The sequence below is a fragment of the Cyprinus carpio genome, chromosome B9 (assembly GCF_018340385.1).
Source record: "Cyprinus carpio isolate SPL01 chromosome B9, ASM1834038v1, whole genome shotgun sequence".
In the NCBI taxonomy this organism is placed as follows: domain Eukaryota; kingdom Metazoa; phylum Chordata; class Actinopteri; order Cypriniformes; family Cyprinidae; genus Cyprinus; species Cyprinus carpio.
This window is the reverse complement of record NC_056605.1, coordinates 29512127-29537474: the sequence shown is the minus strand read 5'-3', so window position 1 is coordinate 29537474 and position 25348 is coordinate 29512127. Positions and strand designations below refer to the sequence as shown.

Below are 25348 nucleotides of genomic sequence, written 5' to 3'. Positions count from 1 at the left end.
CTCAAATCTTTAGAAAGGGATAGTTCACCCAAAAATGTAAAATATATATTATTTCACATATTTTAAATATTTTATTAAACTTTGTCTATTTGTGTCTGTAGATTTCAGTTATACTACATATCTTAAAGGCCGTTTCTCAAGAAATCAGAAGTCAGAAATCTCCATTTCAGTATCACTTACACCAAACTTTACCATTTGTTCAATCCTCTTCTTTAGTGCTTCACAACGACATTTACTCAACTACCCCTGAATGTCTGTTTGTTCGTTACAGAAGGATCATGTTCCTGCGCTGCTGGCCATGGCCACTTCTTACATGATCCTGAAACAAACCCCTCGAGCCCGGAACCAGCTCAAACGCATCGCCAAGATGAACTGGAACATCAGACGTGGACGAGTTTGAAAAGAGCTGGCTGCTTCTGGCTGACATCTACATCCAGTCGGGAAAATACGACATGGCAGGAGAGCTGCTGAAGAGATGCCTACGACACAACAAGGTGACACTCAATTCATTCAGCTGCAGTATATATCACAATTTCTGCTGGGAGTTCAGCTGAAAAATAGTAAGAGATAAGTATATTTAAAGGTAGGGTAGGTGATTTCTGAGAGGCTTGCAATAGCAAGCTTTAAAAGCATAAGATTCCACCCTCCCTGCAAATCACTCTCCAAAGCCACGCCTCCTCCAAAACACATGAACAGTTAACAAAGTAAAAATGAAGCATGTAGTCAGAGATGGTGTGATTGAATGGAGGCGGGGACTAATTTAAATATTCATGAAATTGTGTATACTAAATGAGATAAGGGTGCAGAGTTATATTCAAGGCATGAAGAAATTATTTTCATGAGACAAATGTTTAAATATGCCATTTTGATTGAGTTTTAAGGGTTAAAATGAGTGACTACAGGGGAAAATGTCTCTTTTTAGATGATCCAGTGTATTAACTTGATGAACAAACCAAATTGTGCTGAAACCCTAAAACAACAACTTGCTTGCAAACTTTTTGGAATCTCCAAAATATTAAAAACTGTTACAGAATGACGTCTTAACGTGTTTTATAACAGTCCTGCTGCAAGGCGTACATGGGGTACATTATGGAGAAGGAGCAGTACCCAACCCTAGTATCGGTAAGATTAAAGCCCCACTAATGCTCTGTCCTGTTTTCATGTGTGTGTGTGTGTGTTCACATCTCTTATTGACATCAGCATGATGTTTGTTTACCAGGCTACAAGCTCGCGTTCAATTACCTGAAGGCCAAGAGACACGTGGATGCTATAGATGTGCGCCATAAAGTGAGTACGCAAGAAGTCCTGCTGCAAATATAAACGTCTAAATGAATAAATACTGTGCTGAGACCAACAGTCAGATTCCAGAAGCAAAATCCCATACACATCCATAGAAAAATACGTTAATGTTTAAACCTTTCTAGACAGACCATACCATACCTTGAACTATTCAGTGATAATAGTGCAATCTTAGACAATTGTGCAATATTTATATATTTGGCAATAAATTGAAAATATATTTAATATTTAAAATCAATTGTATAGTCAGTAGTTTTATATTTGTATCATCTTTATTTTTTGCATAATTATAATTGTATCTAATTTATTATGTTATTTTTTAAACTTTACTAAAACTAAAAAAACATATTAAATGCAATAAAAAAAGAAAAAATGCTCCTGTTGCATCTTTTTTTCTTTCTTGCGTCTCATACCCTCAGGTTTTGGACGCACACCCCTACTATCCACGCATCAGGAAGGACATCTTGGACAAAGCAAGAGCAGCTTTAAGATCATGACAGAAGGACTGGTGTGTTGTGTGCTGTTGCTCAATTGTGATCTCATCTGTAATTTCACATAAAGTGTATTTGTAAGTGTCAGTATATGAAATATTTTGATATGACTACATGCAGTGTTCACTTAACATTAAAAACAAGCATTAATAATGGTGCAATATTTTTGCATATGTACACAGAAATAAATAAACATTTGAAAACACTAATGTCAGGCCACAGATTCCACAATATAAATGCACATTTTCTGTATGCAGAAAAGTACACTGCACAGAATACCGAATCCCACAATGCAATGTGCTTGACCTTGCATTCCCAATGTGTCTCTTTTTGCCTCTTTAGTTGACCTGGTTGGCAAACATCAGAACATTTTTGCCTAAAATTAAATCAAAACTGCAACTTTTTATTTCTAAGATGATAATGGTGAGTTCATGTGAGAACAATGTAGCATACTACTGTTTGGCTGCATTCTGGGTAGAATACTGTCAAACTGCTTACTTCATACAAGCTATTTAATGTCTACTCTTTTTTTTTTTTTTTTAACTGCAGTATGCAATATGTATGGCTTTGTTTAGAGTTCATCAAATGCAAATATAAGAGTATTTATTTCTCTTCATGTTTTCTGGCATCAAGAGCACAAAATGGACTGGATGCAACATCACACCATCAATGGTTAAAAGACTGACTATAAACACACACACACACACATATATACACTACCGTTCAAAAGTTTGGGATCAGTAAGACTTGTAATGTTTTTTTTAAAGAAGTCTCTTATGCTCATCAAGGCTGCATTTATTTGATCAAAAATGCAAAAAAAAAAAAAAAAAAAAAAAAACTGTAATCTTGCAAAATGTTATTATAATGTTATATAAAATAATGGTTTCTATTTAAATATCCTTTAAAATATAATTTATATCTGTGATGCAAAGCTGAATTTCCAGCATCGTGACTCCAGTATATGATCCTTCAGAAATCATTCTAATATGCTAATTTATTATTAGAATTATCAATGTTGGCAACAGCCAAATATTTTTTGGAAGCTGTGTGGAAGCATTTTTTCAGGATTCTTTGATGAATAAAAAGTTAAAAGAACAGCATCTATTTAAAATATAAATCTTTTCTAAGAATATACTGTTCAAATGTTTGGGGTTGGTAAATTTCTATTTTCTTTTTTTGAAATAAATTAAACCTTATATTCAGCAAGGATGTGTTAAATTGTTAAGAAGTGATAGCAAAGATTTACATTGTTAGAAAAGATTCATATTTGGAATAAATGCTGTTCCTTTTAATTTTTTATTCATCAAAGAATCCTGAAAAAAGTATCACAGCTTCCAAAAAACAATTTTTGTAAGAAATATTGTTGATAATTCTAATAATAAATCAGCATATTAGAATGATTTCTCAAGGATCATGTGACACTTTATACTGGAGTCATGATGCTGGAAATTCAGCTTTGCATCACAGAAATAAATTATATTTTAGAGTATATCAAAATAGAAACCATTATTTTATATTGTAATAACATTTTGCAAGATTACCGTTTTATTTCTGTATTTTGGATCAAATAAATGCAGCCTTGATGAGCAGAAGAGGCTTAAAAAACATTACAAGTCTTACTGATCCCAAAGTTTTGAACGGTAGTATATATATATATATATATATATATATATATATATATATATATATATATATATATATATATATATATATATATATATATATATATAAATAAACATATTGAAATAATTTTGCTTTCTTTATAATTATTTATTATTTGAGTATTATATTATGTTTTATTAGGCTTTACTTTTTAATTTATATATAGGCATATACCCAGGGATCAATTTCCTGGAATTTGTCCAAATCTAGCCTCAGTTGTGGGTTTTGCGAGATTTACAGAATAAACTTTTAGCTTGACAGTGTTACGCAAAAGAACTTCAGTTGTGCAATAAATCCACATCAATTTGATGTCAAATAATAAACTCTGAGTTTCATCACAAGCAGTTCAAATGTCAACCTCCAGCAAGAGTCCGACTTTCTCACTAAACTCTGTTACAGCGAGATTCAAGGCGAAGCGACGCAGGGGGAAGTTAAATCTCCAGTATCCTACAGATGAACACCCTGAGCCTCTCTGGTATTCTTCTCTTGTCCGGTTCGTGTCCGGTTTCTTTTCTTTACCCTGCAAACACAGAAGCTCTTTATGAAGTCCATGTGCACGGGGACACGGTGATTAAAATCCTCAGGCTGAGCATGTCTGGTGAGTGTTTTCTACATCTACCTTCTGTTTAATAGGGATAATTTATTGTGGTAATACGTCTAAGAGAGTTTATCGTAGTCTAATGTCATCCATCACTGAGGTCAGATGTCGCGCAAAGTGATTCTGCATGAACAAATGTGTATTAGAGTCATGGAAATAGGTGATGCCAGTAACGGGACCCTTCGCTTGTGGATGATTTAGGTTTGAGGAACATAAATATTTAGAGGAAATGTAGGGTGCGAATTATGATGGGGGTCTGACTCCACTAATTAATGTTTAAATGTCCCTTAAAGAAATTCTTAACAAAAGAAGTATAGTCTATCATAGCATGGGAGTTATTTGTGACTTATTGTTTATTTTACATTACTTATTTAAATCAAATATTAATGTTTTTGTTTGATTTAAAACGTCGTAGGCGATTGCGTCTAAAAAATTACTAAAATAAATTATTTTTAAAAAGAGGAGTAATTTGCTCGCTGTTAGATCGCGTTCCTGCTACTTGTCTACTAGCAACATCCCCGTGACAATCGTGTTCAAAAAGTATTAAAAGTAGATTTTCTTCCAAAAATGTATTATATAGAGAGAAAGCTGTCTAGAAGGACAAACCCCCCAAAATAAAACCTCTTACATTTTTATTAAAGAGACACAATAAAGAGACTTTTATTTTTTTCGTTTAAATTTTGCCCTAAATAAAAATACTCCACCCTATAAGTGGAAGAGCAACATTTTTTCATTGTTCAAATGTTGACGTTGCTGGACTCACCCTAACAGAATGAAGCACATGTGGCGCTTACGCACGCGTCACGCAAGTCCCGCCCCCTTTACCTGAGAGACGCGCACCTGGATCCAACGACGCGGAAGTCCGGATGAGGTGACTACACTTTGACATCGCCGTGGTCAGCACTTCTACTGCGGGACAGTCGCTGTGGCAGTTCAAAACTCTTTTGGATATGAACTTAAACGATATTTAAACGCAATCGGTATGTCTTACTGTTTCTTTGCTCTCTCGGCTTTGTTTACGCACGAGAACTGGACGCTGATTCGTAGTTTTGGACAGATGGTGTTATTGTGCTAATAATGATTAACCCTAAAATGACTCTAAAACAAGCTATAAAGCAATGAGTGTCGCGGTAAATTGACTTTTTTATCTGACATAAAAGCAATACCTCAATTAGAGTGTCTAGATTGTAAATGTGTATGGATTTTCCCCCATTTTCCATTTTATGAAATGTTATATTATTTTAATGGTTAGTTTAATATTTAGTAAGAAAGTAAATAGCAACTGTATTCTGCTTTTCTCCAAAATACAGTGACAGCTCCTCTGGGACAACATTTAAGTGATCGTTAAGATATCTTTTCATTGATAAAACATGTTTTGGTAAAGAATATGCATCTATTGATTATTTTTTAAGCTTACACATTACAAGGGGGGAACCTACATGCAGTTTATGATTAAAAGAACCAAAATGAGCAAACAAAAAACATGTTCAGTTTTCCCCTTTATGTTGTTTATGGCAAAATAATGTGAATCAAAAATTAGATACAGTGAAATCCATATTTGCATTTTGCAGACAGAAAACCAAGCCTGGTGTTTCTGTTGCATATTGTTTCACAAAGAGTCAAACAGCACACAATTGACTGTCTGAAAAATGTTTTTAGTAAAGCATATGCATCTAGTTGTATGTAACTGTTAATAATTATAATTTTTGAGTCACATTATTTTGGCCTAAACACTATACAGTATGCATATTAGGGTTAAAAGAAATGTACAAACAAAGAAGTATTATGCCTCATGAAAATGTGATTTTTAAAAAGATCGACAGAACTGTCAGGTCTGATATTTGTAATATGATTAATACGTTTCCATTGGTTAAAAGGGCCAATTATCATTTGGAAAGTTTCTGTTAAAATTCTCTCCAAGAGAATGTTGTTGAAGAAATTAAGTTCACAAAATTACCTCTCAAGCGAAGAATGATTTCCCAGCCACCTAAAAGAGGCTTAAATATCAAAGAAAACATTTACGTTGGACATTCAGAACTGGAGTGCCTAACTTTTCCGTTCTCAAACGGGTTGTCAGGAGTGTTGAACTTGTTCGGGGTGCTCTGCTGCTCGTATATCAATGTTGTCTTTTTGTCTCATTCACAGGTTTGACAGGCGGTGATGTTACACACAGGGTGTGTGTCAGGTGAAGCATTGTTTCTCACACTCTGAGTGCCGGCTTCGCCTCAAAAGAATGACGTTCTTCCGCAGGCTTCTGCGCAGGCGGCTGCACCCATGGAAGCTGGCCATAGTGGCGCTGGTGTTCGTGACGTTCCTGTTTCTGATGCAGCGAGAGGTGGTCAGTCAGAACCCCCAGGACGAACCCTGGCTCAAAGAGATTGTGGAGAAACGGGACGGCGTTCTCGAGATGGTCATGGGTGCGGTGAACAACCTCCGGGACGCTATGCCCAAGATGCAGATAAAAGCTCCGGTGAGGAAGCAGGAGAGCCAGGGCAGTCCGGCCTGTCTGTCCGGATACTACACGGCCGCTGAGCTCCGACCGGTCCTTGAAAGACCACCGCAAAACCCCACTGCCCCAGGGGCTTCTGGGAAGGCTTTTCACACTGACAATCTGAGCTCGTCGGAGCAAAAAGAAAAGGAGAGGGGAGAAGAGAAGCACTGCTTTAACTTGTACGCCAGCGATCGGATCTCACTGAGCAGAGACCTTGGCCCTGATACGAGACCTCCAGAGTATGTACTACTTGTTTCTTTAGACACTTCTACAGACATTTTAAGGGAATAGTTCACCTGAAAAAGAAAATTAGGTAAGAATGTTCTCACCCTCAGACCATCCTAGATTGGTTCCATTTATTTGAACACATTTGGATAAATTTAGCATTGCATCACTTGCTCACCAATGGATCTATTGCAGTGAATGGGTGCCATCAGAATGAGAGCCCAAACAGCTGATAAACACATCACAAGTAACCAGCACAAATCCAGTCCATCAGTTAATGTCTTGTGAAGAGAAAAGCTGCATGCTTCCAAGAAACAAATCCATCAAGACGTTTGAACTTTAAAACATCTGTTCTGGCTAAAATATGAGTCCTCTATCCATAATATTGCTTTCTCCAGTAAAAGGATGTCACGTTTGAATCAGGAGAGAAATATGCACAGATCCAACACTGTTCACAAGTGAAAACAGTCCAAAACCGTTTGAAACGAATATACTGTATGTTGGTGGATTTTGATGAGAGAGGGACTTTTTCACTGGAGGAAGCGTTATTATCGACTGTGGACTGGTATTTTGACCAGAAGCATTGTTTTAAAGGTAAAACATTTTAATGATTGTTTCTTACAAATATGTAGCTTTTCACTTCACAAGACATTAACTGATGGACTGGATTACTTGTGGATTATTGTGATGTTTTTATCAGCTGTTTGGACTCTCATTCTGACGGCACCCATTCACTACAGAGCATCCATTGGTGATGTAATGTTACATTTCTCAAAAGCTGTTCTAATGTAGAAACAAACTCATCTACATCTTGGATGGCCTGAGGGTGAGCAAATTTGCATGAGCAAAGTAGATGTGCATTAAACTATTCTTGCATAAATTCTTGCATTTAGTTCAATAAAACTATTTATGTAAGAATTAAGTTATGACTTTGTTCATGTTTCATATAGTAGTCCCTGTAAATGCAATCTATATGACATTTTACTTAGATTAAAAACAAAAAACAAAAAAACGGTATCCAGTAAGTATGACTGTACAACAGGAAAAGTCACGTAGAAGTGGAAATTCATTCATTCATTCAGTCAAAAAGTGTGGGCACCCTTTCACGTTAAGCTGAAAGAAAAAAAATATCTACAAATACAGTCATGTTGAAACGCAACTAGAGTAAACATTTAAGAAGGTCCTTGTGTAAAACTGACATGCAACCAACCAAAAATAACATGAGGAGACCACCTTGTAGATCGAAGTGGTAGTATAATTCCATTGCCAGCAGAGAAAAACACACAAATACAATGAGACTGTTTGGCATTTTTCAAATTTTTTAACTACTTTTTAATATCTTACCACATCAAGTTTTTAGTATTTGTTATGCGGCATATAAAGTGCACAATCTAAAGGATTTTTGAAAGGATTTTGAAAAATGTAGAATGTTGGTGTGCATAGAATCTAGAGGAGAATCTGTTTATCTGTCAGGATAATCAGTGACTCTGTGAAACTACAGACTAGCTTTTGTCCTCAGACACGTTATTTAAACATGTCTACACAGATATTGCTACTAAGTACAGACTGAGACAAAAATGAGCTTTTTTCTCTAATTAAACACGTTTGTTCTTGCCCTTATTGCTTTAGTGGAGTGATATACACAAAACCAGAGTTTCTATTGCTTATTGTTATACAAAGTGTCACACAACACACAATTACGAGTCTGCAGAATGAAATCCAGATGAGGACACATAGCCAAAATACATTTGGATATTTATGCATTTACTCTAAAAATTCATCATCAATTCAACCGAACAGCCGTTATAGCTAAATTAATTCAATTTTTTTTTTTTTATTGAAAGAGGTAACATACAATAGAAATCTAGTTCAAGTAATTGTGTAATATTACTTATGTGCACCAATATAAAAATACATAGTACTAAACGTAAGTATTTTAAGGTGATGCAAATGAAATTTGGACAAAAACCATGGACAGTTTCTGATTCTCAGAAATCAATCAAGCTTTCTAATTCGAATGGCGTTTATTAACACTGTAAAAATAGAGATAGAATTAGGATTTTTTTTATATAATGTGTTAATTTATAATCATTGTGATACTGTTATATTTTTATTTTGCATTAGTTTTATTTTAATATTTTCCATTTTCATTTTAATGCTTTAAAGTTTTAGTAATTTTGCTGTATGTTTTTGTCTTTTTCGTTAGTTACTTTTTTTGGTCTATTTAGTTTTTATACATTTTTGTTTCAGTTTTAGTTATTTTAGTACAAAGAAAATTAACAGACACATCTTTTGACTTCAATAATGTATTAATAAATGCTGAAATTAACATAAAGATTAATAAATGTTTTAGAAGTATTTTAATTGTTATTTAATGTTAACTAAGTTAACATATGTTAACAAACAAAACCTTTCTAAAATGTTACCATTATTTTTTTATTGTATATTTTCTACAATTTTATATTAGTATTGATATTCCAATCAGTGTTTATTTTATTTCAAGTAACTATTTTTAATTATTTATTTATTTATTTATTTTGAAAGGTTTCATTTTAGTCTTTAGGAAATATATTGGCTAATTGGGTACAATATATTGCCAGGCCCTAATCCAGACATTTCACAGACATCTGTTGAATAAAACATCCCCCACTTCCCTTCATTTCTCAGTCTGTCTCTCTGTTCCTCTCACAGATGCATCGAACAGACATTCAGACGCTGTCCACCCCTGCCGACCACAAGTGTGATCATCGTCTTCCACAACGAGGCGTGGAGCACGTTACTGCGGACCGTCTACAGCGTCCTGCACACCTCCCCTGCTCTGCTGCTCAAAGAAATCATCCTCGTGGATGACGCCAGCTCTGACGGTAACTCAGCCCCACCAGACCGTCCTTGTGTTTTAATGGGCGTCCGGTTTCACTCAAGCAACCCGCTTTACTGAATTCCTGTAGGCCTGCTGACACCCGGCACTCGTGAAGCAGGTTACTACAGGAAACAGAGCTGTTTGGGAATGTTCTCAGAGGAGTTTGCTCAGCCGGTGAAGGGGGTCTGGGGTATAGAGGCCTATCAGCGGACTCTTAAAAACAGATCTTTGACAGGTGGACGAGCATTAGAGCAGTGGTTCCCAACTGGTTTTGCTTCAGAAGCCATAATTGACATTAGACCTCAAGTAGCGACAAAACACAAAAATGCATGCATTTTAATGGTAAGACTTTACAGTAAGTAAAGATGAACTGTAACAAATGTATTGCTCATCGTAAGTCGATGTTAGTTAATGCATTAATGAATGGGACCTTATTGTAAAGCGTTAGCATTTAAATTCCAGCAATATCCATATGCATATGATTTTTCTAAATCAACAAAATGTTTCTCACCAACTAAACCATATTATGTCCGTAACACAATTGCATGTGGCCGTGTCTGGTTTCTTTCACCTTGTGTAGTTTTATTCATGGGTTTTGAGGATGAAGGTGTGTTGCATATGGGAGCCCGTTTCCGCCACTGAATAAAAAATAACAAAAAAGGTTATTGTGACTTTTCATCTCACAATTGAACTGTGATATATAAAGTCACAATTGCAAGATAAAAACTTGCGATTCTGACCTTTTTCTCGCAATTGCGAGTTTGTATCAAACAATTCTGAGAAAAAAGTCAGAATTGAGAGTTTGTATCACGCAATTATGAGAAAAAAAGTCAGAATTGAGAGTTTGTATCACACAATTATGAGAAAAAAAAGTCAGAATTGAGAGTTTGTATCACAATTATGAGAAAAAAAGTCAGAATTGAGAGTTTGTATCACACAATTATGAGAAAAAAAAGTCAGAATTATGAGATAAAAATGTCACAATTACCTTTTTTTATTTTTATTCAGTGGTGGAAACGGGCTTCCATAGTTGCATAACCTGCCAATGACATTTAACTAACTTCGAATGAATATTAAATTTGGAGTTGGCACCAAAATACCACATATTTGATCATTAAAAAACAGAAAAATTATAAAATATTATTACAATTTAAACTAACTGTTTTCTATGATGCTAATATATTTTGAAATGTAATTTATTTCTGTGATCAAAGCTGAATTTTCAGCATCATTACACCAGTTTTCAGTGTCACATGATCCTTCAGAAATCATTCAAATATTCTGATTTTCTGCTCAAGAAACATATTGTTGTCAGTTTTTGTGGAAAACGAAAAAAATATTTTTTTTCCGGATTTTCTGAGGAATATAAAAGTTCAAAAGTACTTTAGAAAAGAAAATATTAATTTCTTAAAAAAAAAAAAGAACTCTTTTTTTTTTTTTTTTTTCGTCTGTACATGATTAGTTGCATTTGATTATTTGCATTTAGGATTGTTTTCACCCTACTGAACAAATCAGAACAGACCTGCTACTACCCATTATGGGTTGAGAACCACTGCACTAGATCTCATCTATCGTTCCCCTGGTTGAATCACGCAGGGACTGAACTTTCTCTCTTGGCTGCATGCCATGCGAGAAATAAAATCCAGGGAATTGGCTTTCAACTATTTTACGCTCCCTCTTCTTTTAATTACACCCTCCGTCTCTCTTTCTCAAGCAATTCCAGCTTCCGCTGAGAAAGACCAGTCTTGTGTGTGTAGGTCCCCACCCTCGGAGGCAGCCAAAACCTATAGGACGTCCCGCTGCGCTGCTGTGAATCATTTCAGCTGCTCTCAGCAGGCTTAGTGTTGCACCTTTACTCTTAAATGATTCTGAGGAGGATAATACATATTATGTGATATCATAAATCATAATGTCTGGGTTGGGAAAGTCACTATTAAACTGCAGCTTCCCAAGTGACTCATAATTTAAAGTAGTTAAATGGTCAAGAAACCCTCCATGCTGATTAAAAAAGTGCTTAAACCAGACTAAAGAGGTTAGGCTGGCCTGTTGTGATGGTTATGAGGATTTTCAGGGACTTGTCACTTAGTGATCCTGAGAGTCCTGCTTAAAGATCAGCAAATCTGACTGATTTAAGCTCTCTTTTTTTTTCCAGCAGGTCTTTTGTAGTGCAGCTTTAATAGTAGTTTTTGTAATAAAAGTTTTGACTATTCCATTACTCTGTCCAACCAGTTGAACTGAAGCTGATTTCAGTTCACTTTAGTCCTTTTATTTATGCATAAGTGACACTTTGCTTTAAATTTACAGTATGCAGTGCACCACTATGTTTAGCTAGTCACTCCTCAGTTCTGTATAATATATAATATTATACCAAAGTGCTAGTCAGTGGCTTTGCCCTGAGGGCTGCTGGGAGACTGCAGACTCATGAAAGGAGATATTTATGCTTAATGAACCCATACACACCCATATCTAGATTAAAGTGCTGCTTGAGCTTTGTCCTGCTCGCTTGCTAAAAGAGTATTATTATGTCTTTTATCCCAGTATACTGAATCTAAAACGTACCCTGACAGAATACTGAATCAGTTTGAAAGAAAAACATTAAATTTAATCATACGCCTTTTTAAAAGTAACAACTCTGGAAGAAGTTGGAAGAGCACCAGCTGTAAAATAAATCTGAAATGTGTTCCAAAACCTATTGAGCAGCCTTGCTGTATGCAACATAGGCAGCTGCCTTTTAAGGGAACGTCCAAACTGAAGTGACAGTTTTCACCTTCACCTATGCTTGATGCTTAATAAGCATAGAAATACTTGAACAAGCATAACACACAAATATTAAAGGAATAGTTTGCCCAAAAATGAAAATTCTGTCATTAATTACTCACCCTCATGTCGTTCCAAACCTGTAAGACCTTCGTTCATCTTCAGAACACAGATTAAGATATTTTTGATGAAACTAAGAGCTCTCTGACCCTCCATAGACAGCAAGGATCCTTACACGATCAAGGTCCAGAAACACAGTAAGTGTATCGTTAAATTAATCCATGTGGCCTCAGTGGTTCAACCATAATTTTACGAAGCTACGAGAATACTTTTTGTTCTTAAAGGAAACAAAAATAACAACTTTATTCAACAATTCGTCTCCTCCGTGTCACCCTATAGCACTATTTTGGAGAGTATCACATACGTAAACAACGTATGTATGCGGATACTTTGTTTACGTTCAGATCAAAGTGCAAAAACGTTAACAACTTACTACGTTGATCGTGTAAGGATCCTTGCTGTCTATGGGAGTAATTACTGACAGAATTTTAATTTTTGGGTGAACTATCTCTTTAAATATACACTATTGCTCACAAATATGTGATTGGTAGGAGTTTCTGATGTTTTTGAAAGAAGACTCTTTCTGTGCACCAAGGCTGCGTTTATTTAATCAAAAATACAGTTAAAAAAAAAAGTGCACTCATGAAATATTATTATAATATAAAATAATATGTTTACTATTTGAATATATTTAAAAATGAATTTATTTCTGTGATGCAAAGCTGAATTTTCAGCATCATTACTCCAGTCTTCAGTGTCACATGATCTTCAGAAATCATTCTAATATGCTGATTTGCTGCTCAAGAAACATTTCTCATTATTATCAACACTGAAAAGACTTAATATTTTTATGGAAACTGTGATAATTTTTTTGTTTGATGAATAGAAAATTAAAAAATATGCTCGAATTTATTCAAAATAGAAATCTTTTGTAATATTATAACTCATTCACTTCACTTTTTATCAATTTAATACATCCTTGCTGAATAAAAGTATTAGTTTCTTGCCAAAAAAAAAACTAACCCCAAAATATGAAATATTTATAATAACTATTTGTCTCATTTCGTCCACCATCTGGATGGATATTTTAATGCGTTCTGAGAAAGAATAAATTCCTTAGAATTTTGTGAAAAGAAAGTCTAACAATAATTGACTGCAAAATGCACAAACGCACATTGTTTTGACATTTCTCTTTCTCACAGAGCGACTAAAGGACGAACTGGACGAGTATCTGGAACAGCTGCACATCGTTCGCGTGGTCCGTCAGCGAGAACGAAAAGGCCTGATCACTGCGAGGCTCCTCGGGGCCTCTGTGGCCTCGGGCGAAACTCTCACCTTCCTGGATGCCCACTGTGAGTCGTTTTAAAGAGCCAATCACTCGCACTCAAATGTGCTGGATTCACATTAATAGGGTTTGTCTCTTAATAAAAACACAGTCTTTATAACAAGCCTGTGGTCAGTTAGAGCTACTCTGGAAGGAATCTGATGCCTTTTAATTCCGTCTGAGTTTAGGCTTGTTAAACCTTCATGAAGTGTTTGTGTCCTCCGCTGGTGTGGTTGACTGGGAGACGGTCAGCCAGAATGCAGAAATGACTCAAATTGATTTAGAAGACGGTCTTATTTATTCATCTGGGCTGTGTTTATGCATTAGGATGTTTGTACGGAAGTACGTTGAAGTAAATGAGAGTAAGAGCTGATGGTGTAGCCTAAGGTCAGGAATGTACTGGAAGACTTCAAAGTGATTTTATCATGCAATTCCTGCTCGGTTTGTTTAGGTGAATGTTTCCACGGATGGCTTGAGCCGCTGCTGGCCAGGATAGCGGAGAACTCCACCGCTGTAGTGAGTCCCGACATCACCACCATTGACCTGAACACGTTTGAGTTCATGAAACCCTCACCGTACGGACAGCATCACAACCGGGGGAATTTTGACTGGGGCCTTTCTTTTGGTTGGGAGACGCTTCCGGATCATGAGAAACGGAGACGCAAAGATGAGACGTACCCTATTAAGTAAGAAAACACTCAGGTTTACAATAAAGAACAGTTCACCTGAAAATAAACATTGTTTGCTCCTGCAATGACTTTCCGGACCTTTTGAACTACTCTTTATAAAACAGATAGTTCCGGTCCTTGATTCTGATTGGCTGAGCTGCGTTCGAAGCTGCTTTTACAAACATACACCTTTGTTTACTTCTGTGTGTTTCTTCTTTGTTGGAACCACAACTGTTTCTGAGGAACTACATTGTTTGGTGGAAGGATACTGTTTTTATTAATATCATTACACTTTATTTGCTCTGTTTTATTCTGTGAAACCTTACTACAGTACGTTTATGGAATAACCGTTTTATAAAAGCAATAAGCCCTGTGAAGCCGTGGTTTAAGGTGAATTTAATATGGCTAAGGGGGTTTTAGGCAATCTGCTTCGCTTAACAACGCCCCTTAGCTGTTATAAATTCACTCTAAACCCATAGCTTCACAGGGCTTATTGCTTTATTGAAAGGCTCACCGAGGCTGCATTTAATTGTTAAAATTCTGTGTAAAATCAGTAATATTATTACTATTTGAAATAACTATTTTCTATTGGAATATATTTTAAAATATAATTTATTCCTGTGATGCAAAGCTGAATTTTCAGCATCATTACTCCAGTCTTCAGTGTCACATGATCCTTCAGAAATCATTCTCTTTTTGTGTTTAGTGGAAGAGAAAATGTCATACAGGTTTGTAACAGCATGACTATTCTTTAAATGATTTGACTAAATCGATTTGATATCAATTAAATGATTTCCATTAAACGATTTCATTATCCATGCACACATTTCAGTCATTTTCTGTCCAATGAAAAAACATTCAAAGAAACATTTCCCCTCTAATCGCATTTGCCCTCGCAGGACGCCAACGTTCGCAGGAGGACTGTTCTCCATTTCCAGAGATTATTTCTACCATGTAGGAAGCTATGACGAGGAGATGGAGATTTGGGGAGGAGAAAATATTGAAATGTCCTTCAGGGTGAGTCAAAATTGGTGTTGCACACATCTTTTATTATAAATAAAAAAATTATTTAATGACATTGTCTTTATTTTAATATTTTGGCCATGAAGTTTCCTAAAGTCTGTCTGTGTTTGAATGAATAAAGCTTCCATTTTTTCTCATATTAGTTCACATCCTGACCTGCTGCTCTCGTCCTTCAGGTTTGGCAGTGTGGCGGGCAGCTAGAAATCATCCCCTGTTCAGTCGTGGGCCACGTGTTTCGCACAAAGAGTCCGCACACCTTCCCTAAGGGCACGCAGGTGATCGCTCGCAACCAGGTGCGTCTGGCTGAGGTCTGGATGGACGACTATAAAGAGATCTTCTACCGGAGGAACCAGCAGGCCGCTCAGATCGCCAAAGAGGTACAGCTCCCAGAATTCCCAGCCATTTTTGTAACAAAAGCAAAATTGCAGTTCTGTTAAGTTGCTTTGATAGATTTAATTGCATATGAAGAGCTGTCTCACTCCTGTTACTGCTCTTCTGCCCTTCTCTACTGTCCTTTCAAATGAAGGAAAAAAAATAAAGAACTTTTCATTTAAAAATGCTGTTAAAATAATATTTATTTATATATATTTTACATGTAAGTTGTTATTATTATTAATATATATTCATCAAATATATATGGCAAAAGGGTAATGAACAAAATAATAATTATAATAATAATAAAACAATAAAGTATATATTTAAAAATAAATAAATACATACAATTACGTTTTATTTGTTTCTAAAATAAATTATTAAATTACTGTTTTTAAATAAATTATTTAAATAAAGCCTTTTAACCCTATTGAGATGATTTACTATGTATATTTGTGTATTTTATTAATACTTTTTTTTTATTTGCATAATTAAACTGCCACACAACAGTTGTGTTACACACATTGGTGTTTACCTGCAGTTGTTTTTATAGAAAAAAAATAATTTAAATAAAAAAGACAATTAATTAAATATTTAAAACTGTACACTGAGATAATTTAATTTATTGTGTTTTATTATATTTTTATTTTATTTTATTGACATAAGTCATTAAAAATACCTTATGTTGATACACAAATTGTTTTTTTAAAGAAATCAAATTAAATACAAAATTTAAGTAAATAAAGCCTTATAGTGATATAATTTTAATAAACTAAATTATTTATTTTATGTTTTTTTTTTTTTACATTTTATTTACTTAAATAATTAAAACTACCACCCTACAGTTTTGTTATATAAATTGGTTTTGCCTGCATTAGTTTTAAAATAAATTGAAACTAACTAACTAACTAACTAAATAAATATACTGAGATAGTTTATTTGATGGATTTATATTGTTGTATTATATTTTTCATTTTATCAACATATATAATTTAAAACTACCACCCTACGGTTTTGTTATATTTAAATTGGTTTTGCCTGCATTTGTTGTAAAATAAATATAGGTATTGTAACTAACTAAATAAATATACTGAGAGTTTATTTGATTGATTTATTTATTTTATGTTTTATTATATTTTACATTTTTATTTACATAAATAATTAAAACTGCCACTCTACGGTTGTGTTACACAAATTAGTTTTGCCTGCACTTGTTGTAATGGCGTTGTGGAGTTAAGAGACTTAAGGCCTTTTGCCAGGCTTTCATCGTGCTGGTCTTCTGCGACCTAAACCACAGAAATCCCGTAACATTCTCAATGTGCGGCCAAGACCTGCTGCTGGTTCATAAGCGTAGACAGACAGCTTTAAAGTGGAGCCTCAGACAGCCTGTGGGCAGCTTTAATATGAGATTCAAAGGCAGTTTCTGTAATGAAGCTACCGTCTCTCTCCACAGCGCTCTTTTGGAGACGTCTCCAAGCGTGTAGGTCTCCGGGACAAACTCCAGTGTAAGAGCTTTTCCTGGTTTTTGAAGAACGTCTATCCGGAGGTCTTCATGCCCGATCTCAACCCGCTGCAGTTTGGCGCGGTGAGTGTGTGTACAGTGGCTGGGACGTCCCTGTATTTCTCTGGTGTTTTGTCTGGCCGCTGCGCTTTCCCACCGTGCAGCGGATCTCGCAGAAAGCCATTCTGTAAAACCTTGTTTAAACAGCTTTCATGTTACAATCCGTTCCATCTCCTCCTTCATCCCTCCTTCTGTCTCCCTCCAGATAAAGAACGTGGGGAAGGAGGCCTGCTTGGACGCGGGAGAGAGTAATGAGGGAGGGAAACCTCTCATTATGTACCCCTGCCACGGGATGGGAGGAAACCAGGTAACTGGAGCAGGAACAGATTGTCCTGTGAATGAAATGAAATGAAACCACTCTCATTTTTAAACTGATTTGGTACATATAAATAATAATAACTGGAATTGAGTGAAGATGACATCATTTTCTTTTACTTAAAGGAACATATAATATAAGCTATAAAACTATACAAATAGTCCATAAAATTTGAGCAATAATATATTATATTATATTATATTATATTATATTATATTATATTATATTATATTATATTATATTATATTATATTATTTATAATTTAAATCAGATGAAGGTGCTTTTGAAATACTTATTTTATTTTGTATTTCATTTTATTTTCCTTAAAGGAACAGTAAAAAAAAATAGTCCATACAATTTATGCACTCTATTAATTGATAATAACAATTTAATCAGATGAAGGTGCTTTTGAGGTACTTTTATTTTATTTTATTTTATTTTATTTTATTTTATTTTATTTTCATTAAAGGAACAAAAAAATAGTCTGTGCAATTGCTTTTGATGTTTTTTTTTTTTTTTTGTTACAGTATCAATAAAATGTGTTCCATATAATTCAAGCACTATATTATATAACATATTAAATATCAGTTTATTTAATATTATGTAATAATTTAAATCAGGAGAAATTGCTTTTTTTTGTTTTGTTTCTTTTTCAAAAAGGCACAAACAAAAACTATCAAAAATAGTCCACGCAATTGCTTTGTACGCATGCATATATGTATTTATTTATTTATTTTCCCTTACAGGAACAGTAAAAATTTAATAAAAAACAGTCTATAAAATTCAAGCACTACTGTATGTTATATAATATATTTATTACAATTTTAATATTATATATATTATTTTTAATCAGGTGAAGTTGATTTTATTGAATTTTATTTTAAATGTTTTGCAAATTGTTTTCAAAGCTTTTTGTTTTTTGAACACAAGCATAAATGATATTTGAATGATTTTCAATTTCTATAGGTGCATCTGAAATATCATTTTAATAAGTTCCCTTGATATGTTTTTCAGAAGCTCTCAGGAGTTTCCAGGCAAACATCTTTATCAGTTTAATGAAATGTAGTGTAATTCTCGTAGTGAAGGTCATTTCTCTCCTCTGCTCGTACAGTATTTCGAGTACTCGACCCATCACGAGATCAGGCACAACATTCAGAAGGAGCTCTGTTTGCATGGGACGGATGGAGTTGTCAAATTAGAGGAGTGCCAGTATAAAGGTCACAACACCATCACAGGACCTCAGCAGAGATGGGAGCTCAGAGAGGTAGAACGCCGGAGCTCTCGCTTTCTCTCTTCTTCACAAGCCTCTGATCTTTAGACTAAATCTAAAACAGCCCGAGGCCATGCTGTGTTCCTCAGCTCACCCCTCTCTAAAGCCAGCATTGTCTTTAGAGGCTTGTCATCTCCTGTTGTGCTTGTTAATGCTCGTTTTTATCAAAACACTGATTTGCAATATGTCTGGCTTTGTTGCAAAAACTAGTGAGCCTCCTTGCTGTTTGCTGTTTACACAGACAGCTGCTTTCTAAGAGAGCATCCAAACCATCATGTGACCTTAAAAAAGATCGATTTGGAGCAGCAATGATGCAAAACTCTAGCAAGCTTAACCAAATATTGAGTAAAATTCACGCCAATTCATATATATAATTCAGTAAGTTTTTTTTTTTTTATGTTTTTAACCAAGTCTCTTGTGCTCATCAAGGCTGCATTTATATTGTTTACATAAAAAACAGTAATATTGTGAAATATTATTATAAATTTAAATAAACATTTTCAATCTTAATATATTTTAAAATGTAATTTATTCTTGTGATGCAAAGCTGAATTTGCAGCATCATTACTCCAGTCTTCAGTGTCACGTGATCCTTCAAAAAAAAAAAAAAAAAGACTTATTTGCAAAAAATAAGTTGATTTAATTAAATATTGAAGTCATTTTCTGTTCTAAAATACTTTTGCATTTTTTGCATTATTTAAAATCCTTACTAAGCTAGAAAAACAGCTAGATCCAGCTACAGATGGCTATATTTATATTCCATTTATGGAATCAATTAATCCAATTAATTATGTTGTGAAATATTATTAAATAACTATTTTCTATCTTAATATATTTTAAAATGTAATTTATTCCTGTGATGCCAACTGAATTTTCAGCATCATTACTCCAGCCTTCAGTGTCACATGATCCTTCAAAAACTAAAATAAAAATACAATTTATGGAAATTAATTTTCCAAGTGAATTGAATTAATTCAAAGCACATTTATAATCAACATTTCTCTTGCTCCATCTTCAGTGATTTTTTTGTTTGTTTGTTTTTCCACCAATCTTATGGCATTACACTATGGGATTGTGTGCCAGATTTGGCCTTTTGGAATAAACCTCAGCACACACTTATAATACTTTAAAATGCAGCCTACATAGGCAGCTCACCTGTGTAACGTTAAAACTAAACTTTCTGATCAGACTAAACCAAAGAATATATTCAAGAACAAAGAAAACGAGAGAAAAGAGCTTGCCATCCTTCTAATGCTAATTTAAGCCTGCTAATGTTTGGTTTTGTGATTTGGCTGGACTGCAGCACTGATAGATCCTGCTCTGTTATTTATTCCCTTCACAGGATCAGCTGTTCTATAACAAGGGCTCAAAGCAGTGCCTGACCGCTCGACATGAGAACCCTTCTCTAGTGCCCTGCAATCCAGCCGACAAGTACCAGCTCTGGGTCTTCACATGAAGGGCGGAACCAGTGACACACACACACACACACACACACACACACACACACACACACACACACTCTCAGGGTCCAAAACTTAACTTCTTGCTACAGCTGCCAATGAATCCAGGAAGGTTTACCTGCCAAAATTATTTCTTACTGGCCATGAAACTCGTTTACAGTATTTTTTATAAAAATACATTGACAATTAATTACAGAGCATATTTCGACGAACAGTGCAACTCATTTGCTCTGTCCCAAAACCTACATAGAAGCTGCCTTCTTAGGGAGCATCCTGATGGTCGTGGAACCTCAGAAGTGACTGATTTGTAACGCTCTACACATGGAGACTTGACAGGGTGCAACAGTGCCTGTCCACTTTTTCAGTATCCTTCATTCTAGAAGTGTTTACCCCATACATTTTTCAGATTTTAAACAGTCTCCGAGGTGAATCTCATTACAAACTTAGGTTTGTACTAAAAAAAGTTTAGAAATCAGACAAAAAGACGAAGGTTCTAGACTGTATACTTAATCTTGTCACAGTTCTCCGATTGTAGGAGATTACTCTGCAGAATCATGTAATCTATTTTATTTTATTTTTTTTTTTTTTGACCAGGAATTTCACTATTTAAAAAAGTTAAAATAAGTTTACATAATTTAAATAGTTTAAATAATGCAGACTTATTATTTCAACAAAAGCATATGAGCATAAAAACACAAGATATTGTTAATCATTAATATTAACATAATAAACTTTTCTGCATTTGAAAGGTTCCATGGATGCCCAAGGTTCTTCATAGAACCATTGATGCCATTAAAGAACCGTTATTTTTAAGAGTGTATATGAATGGAATTTTTACTGTTGCACTGTACAGATTGTTCAATAGAGTTTGTGTTTAGCAGAAAAAGTATTGTTCAAAACGAGTGTTTTCAATTAGATTTGAACTGTTTTATCTGATTCGTTTGGTATTGGACGGTTTATAAGTATATCTGGGAATTCCTTAAAAATATATTAAAACAAAGATGCCAAAAATTTTAATGTGAAGGGCCAATATCTAACTTGTCTGAGAGCCAAAAGTAATTGTTGCAGTATATCCAACTATATGATATTAAAATGTATTAAATTTTTAAGTAAAGAAAAATGTAAAAAATTTACTTTTTTTTTAATAAAATCACTTTGTCTTTTTTTATTCCAATGCAAAAATAAAACAAACAATAACAAAAAATCTTAAAACAATAATATAAGAAATGAAAATATTCTTCATTTGCATGTTTTGTTTTGTTTTTCACCTATTTTTTAATATATATTTTTATATCATCCTCTTCTGATATAGCGTGGCGGACCAAATCAAAGTCATTACAGACCAAACTGTGGGCATCTTTGCATTACAAGTATTAGAAACGTGACCAGAATCATTGAATTCTCATCCTTATTTATAATTAACATTTATCTTAACTCATTCACCATCTAAGATTTTTTTTCACAGACCGTCTTGCAGTGCATAATGGGATTGCCTTCCTTTTCAACAGATGCTTTTTATGATTTATGATCAGATGAACATACGATCAGTCTCACAGTCACAGTTAAACTCAGTAATATTGCGGATCTTTATAAAGTCATAGATGAACCATGTGTTATTTACCTGCCAAAGCAAATTTTTTATTTGTGTCTGATGCATTGCAAGTGTTAATTTTGGACCCTGAACACACATAAGCACAAATTACCGGACAGAGTCTTCTGTATGACACAGACCTTTTATTTATTTTTGTATGTGGAAGATATTGCTTCTGGAGAAGTTGGAATATCTATAAGACCAAAAACAGAGCACATATAGACATTCCTGGCTGTAGGGGCCGAGGCACGTGCAGTGACGTGAAGTTTTTCTCTCCATTTCACTCCATTTTGTCTGAAGGACTACAGGACATGTGTCCTCACGCGGTGACCTTTCTAGTTTTTATACCCGATGAGCTCAATCACAGTGATGCTGAGTATCAACTGCATTCTCTGAATGGACTGCAGATTACGGACGTCTTCTATAATTCTCCAAATAATTGAATGCAACATGCAGATTTCACAGCACCAAAGACTTCCTGAAAGCATTTGCTTCATATTCACTTTTCACAGAGTGAGTTTGTTCTTTTCTTTTTTCTTTAAATGTAGCGAAACAAAGCTCTGCAACACATTTTCTGCTCTGTAACTTATTAAAAAAAGAATATTCTGTTGTAATTTAAGATGAATTTCTATAAAATGGTTCAGCAGCCTTTCAGAAATAGGTTTTGGTCAAACTGAGACACAGCTGACAACTTTTCAGTGAGGATTGACAATTTACATGAGGGTGTAAACTATTATTAAGTCAACATTTTGGTAGTATTAGCGAAAAAAAAAACTAGATTTATCACAAAGTAAAACAATATTTTGAACAAAACACATTTTGTTTGAAACATTAGAGCAGAAAATGGAATATTATCAGTTTTTTATTTTAGAAGTGCAGCAACATGATAAAAATGACATTCACTAAAACAGTAAAATTAATGTTCATGTAAAAGAAAACTGGGTTTCACCCTATAAAATTAACGTTTAATACTTTATACAGTAGAATAAAACATGATGGAGACATGAAAATGTGTTGCATAGCAGGAATGATGCTCATTACTGGTCAAATAATTTAAATGGAATTTCTGTGGGATGGTTTTATGTTTTTAGCCATTTAAACCATTGTTTTGTTTTAAATATGAATTTAAATATGTTGTGTTTTATTAGATGCTACTTTTGTATATTTTGACATGATGTTGAACATTGTGAATATTTGATTAGAGTAACATACAGTAAGCCTGAAGGCACAGTATCACACAGTGAATGACAGACACTGGCAGTAGAGGGCGCTGTTATACAAGCATCTGCCTTCAGAACATTCAGTCTTGACATGAAGAACAGAATAAACAGCAAAACATCAGGAAAGAAACCTATTTTTAAAAATTACATCAGGTGTTTACATCGATCAGAAGATTCACAAATTTGGTTTATGAACCACTGTTCCATAATAATGCCATGAAGTGATGCAGATTAATTGTCTCTGCTTAGAATATATTTTGTAACGACAACAAAAAAAGTAATTAATTTTTGTAAGAGTGTTTCAGAATTACAGAAAAGAAACTAAGAGTTCCTATTAAAGATGGAGAAATGTAATGCTTTAGATGCTTTTATTATTTATTACTATATATCTATCTATCTATCTATCTATCTATCTATCTATGTATCTATGTCTGTCTGTCTGTCTGTCTGTCTGTCTGTCTGTCTGTCTCTCTGTTCTGTTTCTCTGTCCTTCTGTCTCTTGTTCTGTCTGTTTGTCTGTCTGTCTGTCTCTCTGTCCTTCTGTCTCTTGTTCTGTCTGTTTGTCTGTCTCTCTGTCTCTGTCCTTCTGTCTGTTTGTCTGTCTCTCTGTCTTTGTGTCTGTCTGTCCTTCTGTCTGTCTCTGCTCTGTTTGTCTCTCTGGTCCTTCTGTTTGTCTCTCTTTCTGTCTGTCTGTCCATTTGTCTCTGTCTGTCTCTCTGTCCTTCTGTCTGTCTGTCTGTCTGTCCGTCCTTCTGTCTGTTTTGTCTGTCTCTCTGTTCTGTCCGTCTTTCTGTCTTTCTGTCTGTCCTTCTGTCTGTTTGTCTGTCTCTCTGTCTTTGTGTCTGTCTGTCCTTCTGTCTGTCTCTGTTCTGTCTGTCTCTCTGTCTTTGTCTGTCTGTCCTTCTGTCTGTATCTCTGTCTTTGTGTATGTCTCTCTGTCCTTCTGTCTGTTTGTCTGTCTCTCTGTCCTTCTGTCTGTTTGTCTGTCTCTCTGTTCTGTCTGTCTCTCTGTCTTTGTCTGTCTGTCCTTCTGTCTGTATCTCTGTCTTTGTGTCTGTCTGTCCTTCTGTCTGTCTCTGCTCTGTTTGTCTCTCTGTCCTTCTGTTTGTCTCTCTTTCTGTCTGTCTGTCTCTGTCCTTCTGTCTGTTTGTCTGTCTCTCTGTCTGTTTCTCTGTCCTACTGTCTGTTTGTCTGTCTCTCTGTCTGTTTCTCTGTCCTACTGTCTGTTTGTCTGTATCTCTGTCTTTGTCTGTCTGTCCTTCTATCTTTATCTCTGTCTTTGTGTATGTCTCTCTGTCCTTCTGTCTGTCTCTCTGTCCTTCTGTCTGTTTGTCTGTCTCTGCTCTGTCTGTCTCTCTGTCCTTCTGTCTGTCTCTCTTTCTGTCTGTCTGTCTCTTTGTCCTTCTGTCTGTCTCTCTGTTCTCTCTCTCTGTCTTTGTGTTTGTCTCTCTGTCCTTCTGTCCGTCTTTCTGTCTTTCTGTCTGTCCTTCTGTCTGTTTGTCTGTCTCTCTGTTCTGTCTGTCTCTTCTGTCTGAATTTCCCATTTAGAGATTTATGACACAACAAGAAGCACTTTAACAAAGAGAATTTTTATTCAATACATACCGTTTAAGGAACGCACAATAAATACACATTATAATAGATCATTCATAAGAAATACTGAAAACAGAACGAGAACTGCGATTCTAACTGGTAACATGATATGACGACTCCTGTCTGCTGCCAGTTCATCCGGTCCCGCTGTAGTACAGGCTTCAATGTACATGTGTCTTTCATATCCCATAATGCATCAAAGACTGAGGTCTGTTGTACCAGCACTGTGTGTGTAAGTCAAGAGGTGAAGTAAAGACAAATCTGGACCAATGTCCAGACAATAAATCACAGAGTTAATTTGCTTTCGTAGAATCTGAAACGATGGCAAAAATGAATAAGAAAATGAAGGCATTTGCTTTTAAGTAAACCAGTGGTTACTTAAGCCAAGGCAGTGATCCAATGCTGCTGCCCAGATTCCCATCGCAACATTCAGTATTTTCAGTCATTTGAAAACACATCTTCTCTCTTTATTTGTTTTATCTTTAAAGGCGAAGTATGTCATTTCTG

The 25348-nt window shown here is 34.9% G+C and overlaps 1 protein-coding gene across 1 annotated transcript; it reads left to right on the top strand.

The window, feature by feature from the left end:
• Positions 1-543: 543 nt before the first annotated feature.
• Positions 544-23602, top strand: LOC109063882 (polypeptide N-acetylgalactosaminyltransferase 3-like). The gene is made up of 16 exons (XM_042731857.1): positions 544-1122; positions 1220-1287; positions 1719-1807; positions 3852-3894; positions 3985-4050; positions 4822-5030; positions 6196-6780; positions 9458-9630; positions 13646-13795; positions 14219-14453; positions 15335-15452; positions 15635-15835; positions 17284-17415; positions 17597-17698; positions 18819-18971; positions 20320-23602. Exons 7-16 carry the CDS (start codon positions 6284-6286, stop codon positions 20431-20433), a joined length of 1875 nt encoding a protein of 624 aa, XP_042587791.1. The 5' UTR covers positions 544-1122; positions 1220-1287; positions 1719-1807; positions 3852-3894; positions 3985-4050; positions 4822-5030; positions 6196-6283; the 3' UTR covers positions 20434-23602.
• The last annotated feature ends 1746 nt before the right edge of the window (positions 23603-25348 follow it).

What these genes read in the sequence shown, in the direction of transcription:
- LOC109063882 (XM_042731857.1), top strand. Translation starts at nt 6,284, where the DNA reads ATGACGTTCTTCCGCAGGCTTCTGCGCAGGCGGCTGCACCCATGGAAG. An exon ending in ATATTGAAATGTCCTTCAGG is followed by an intron (nt 15,453 to 15,634) that starts GTGAGTCAAAAT and finishes CTCGTCCTTCAG; the next exon opens with GTTTGGCAGTGTGGCGGGCA. An exon ending in AGAGATGGGAGCTCAGAGAG is followed by an intron (nt 18,972 to 20,319) that starts GTAGAACGCCGG and finishes TTCCCTTCACAG; the next exon opens with GATCAGCTGTTCTATAACAA.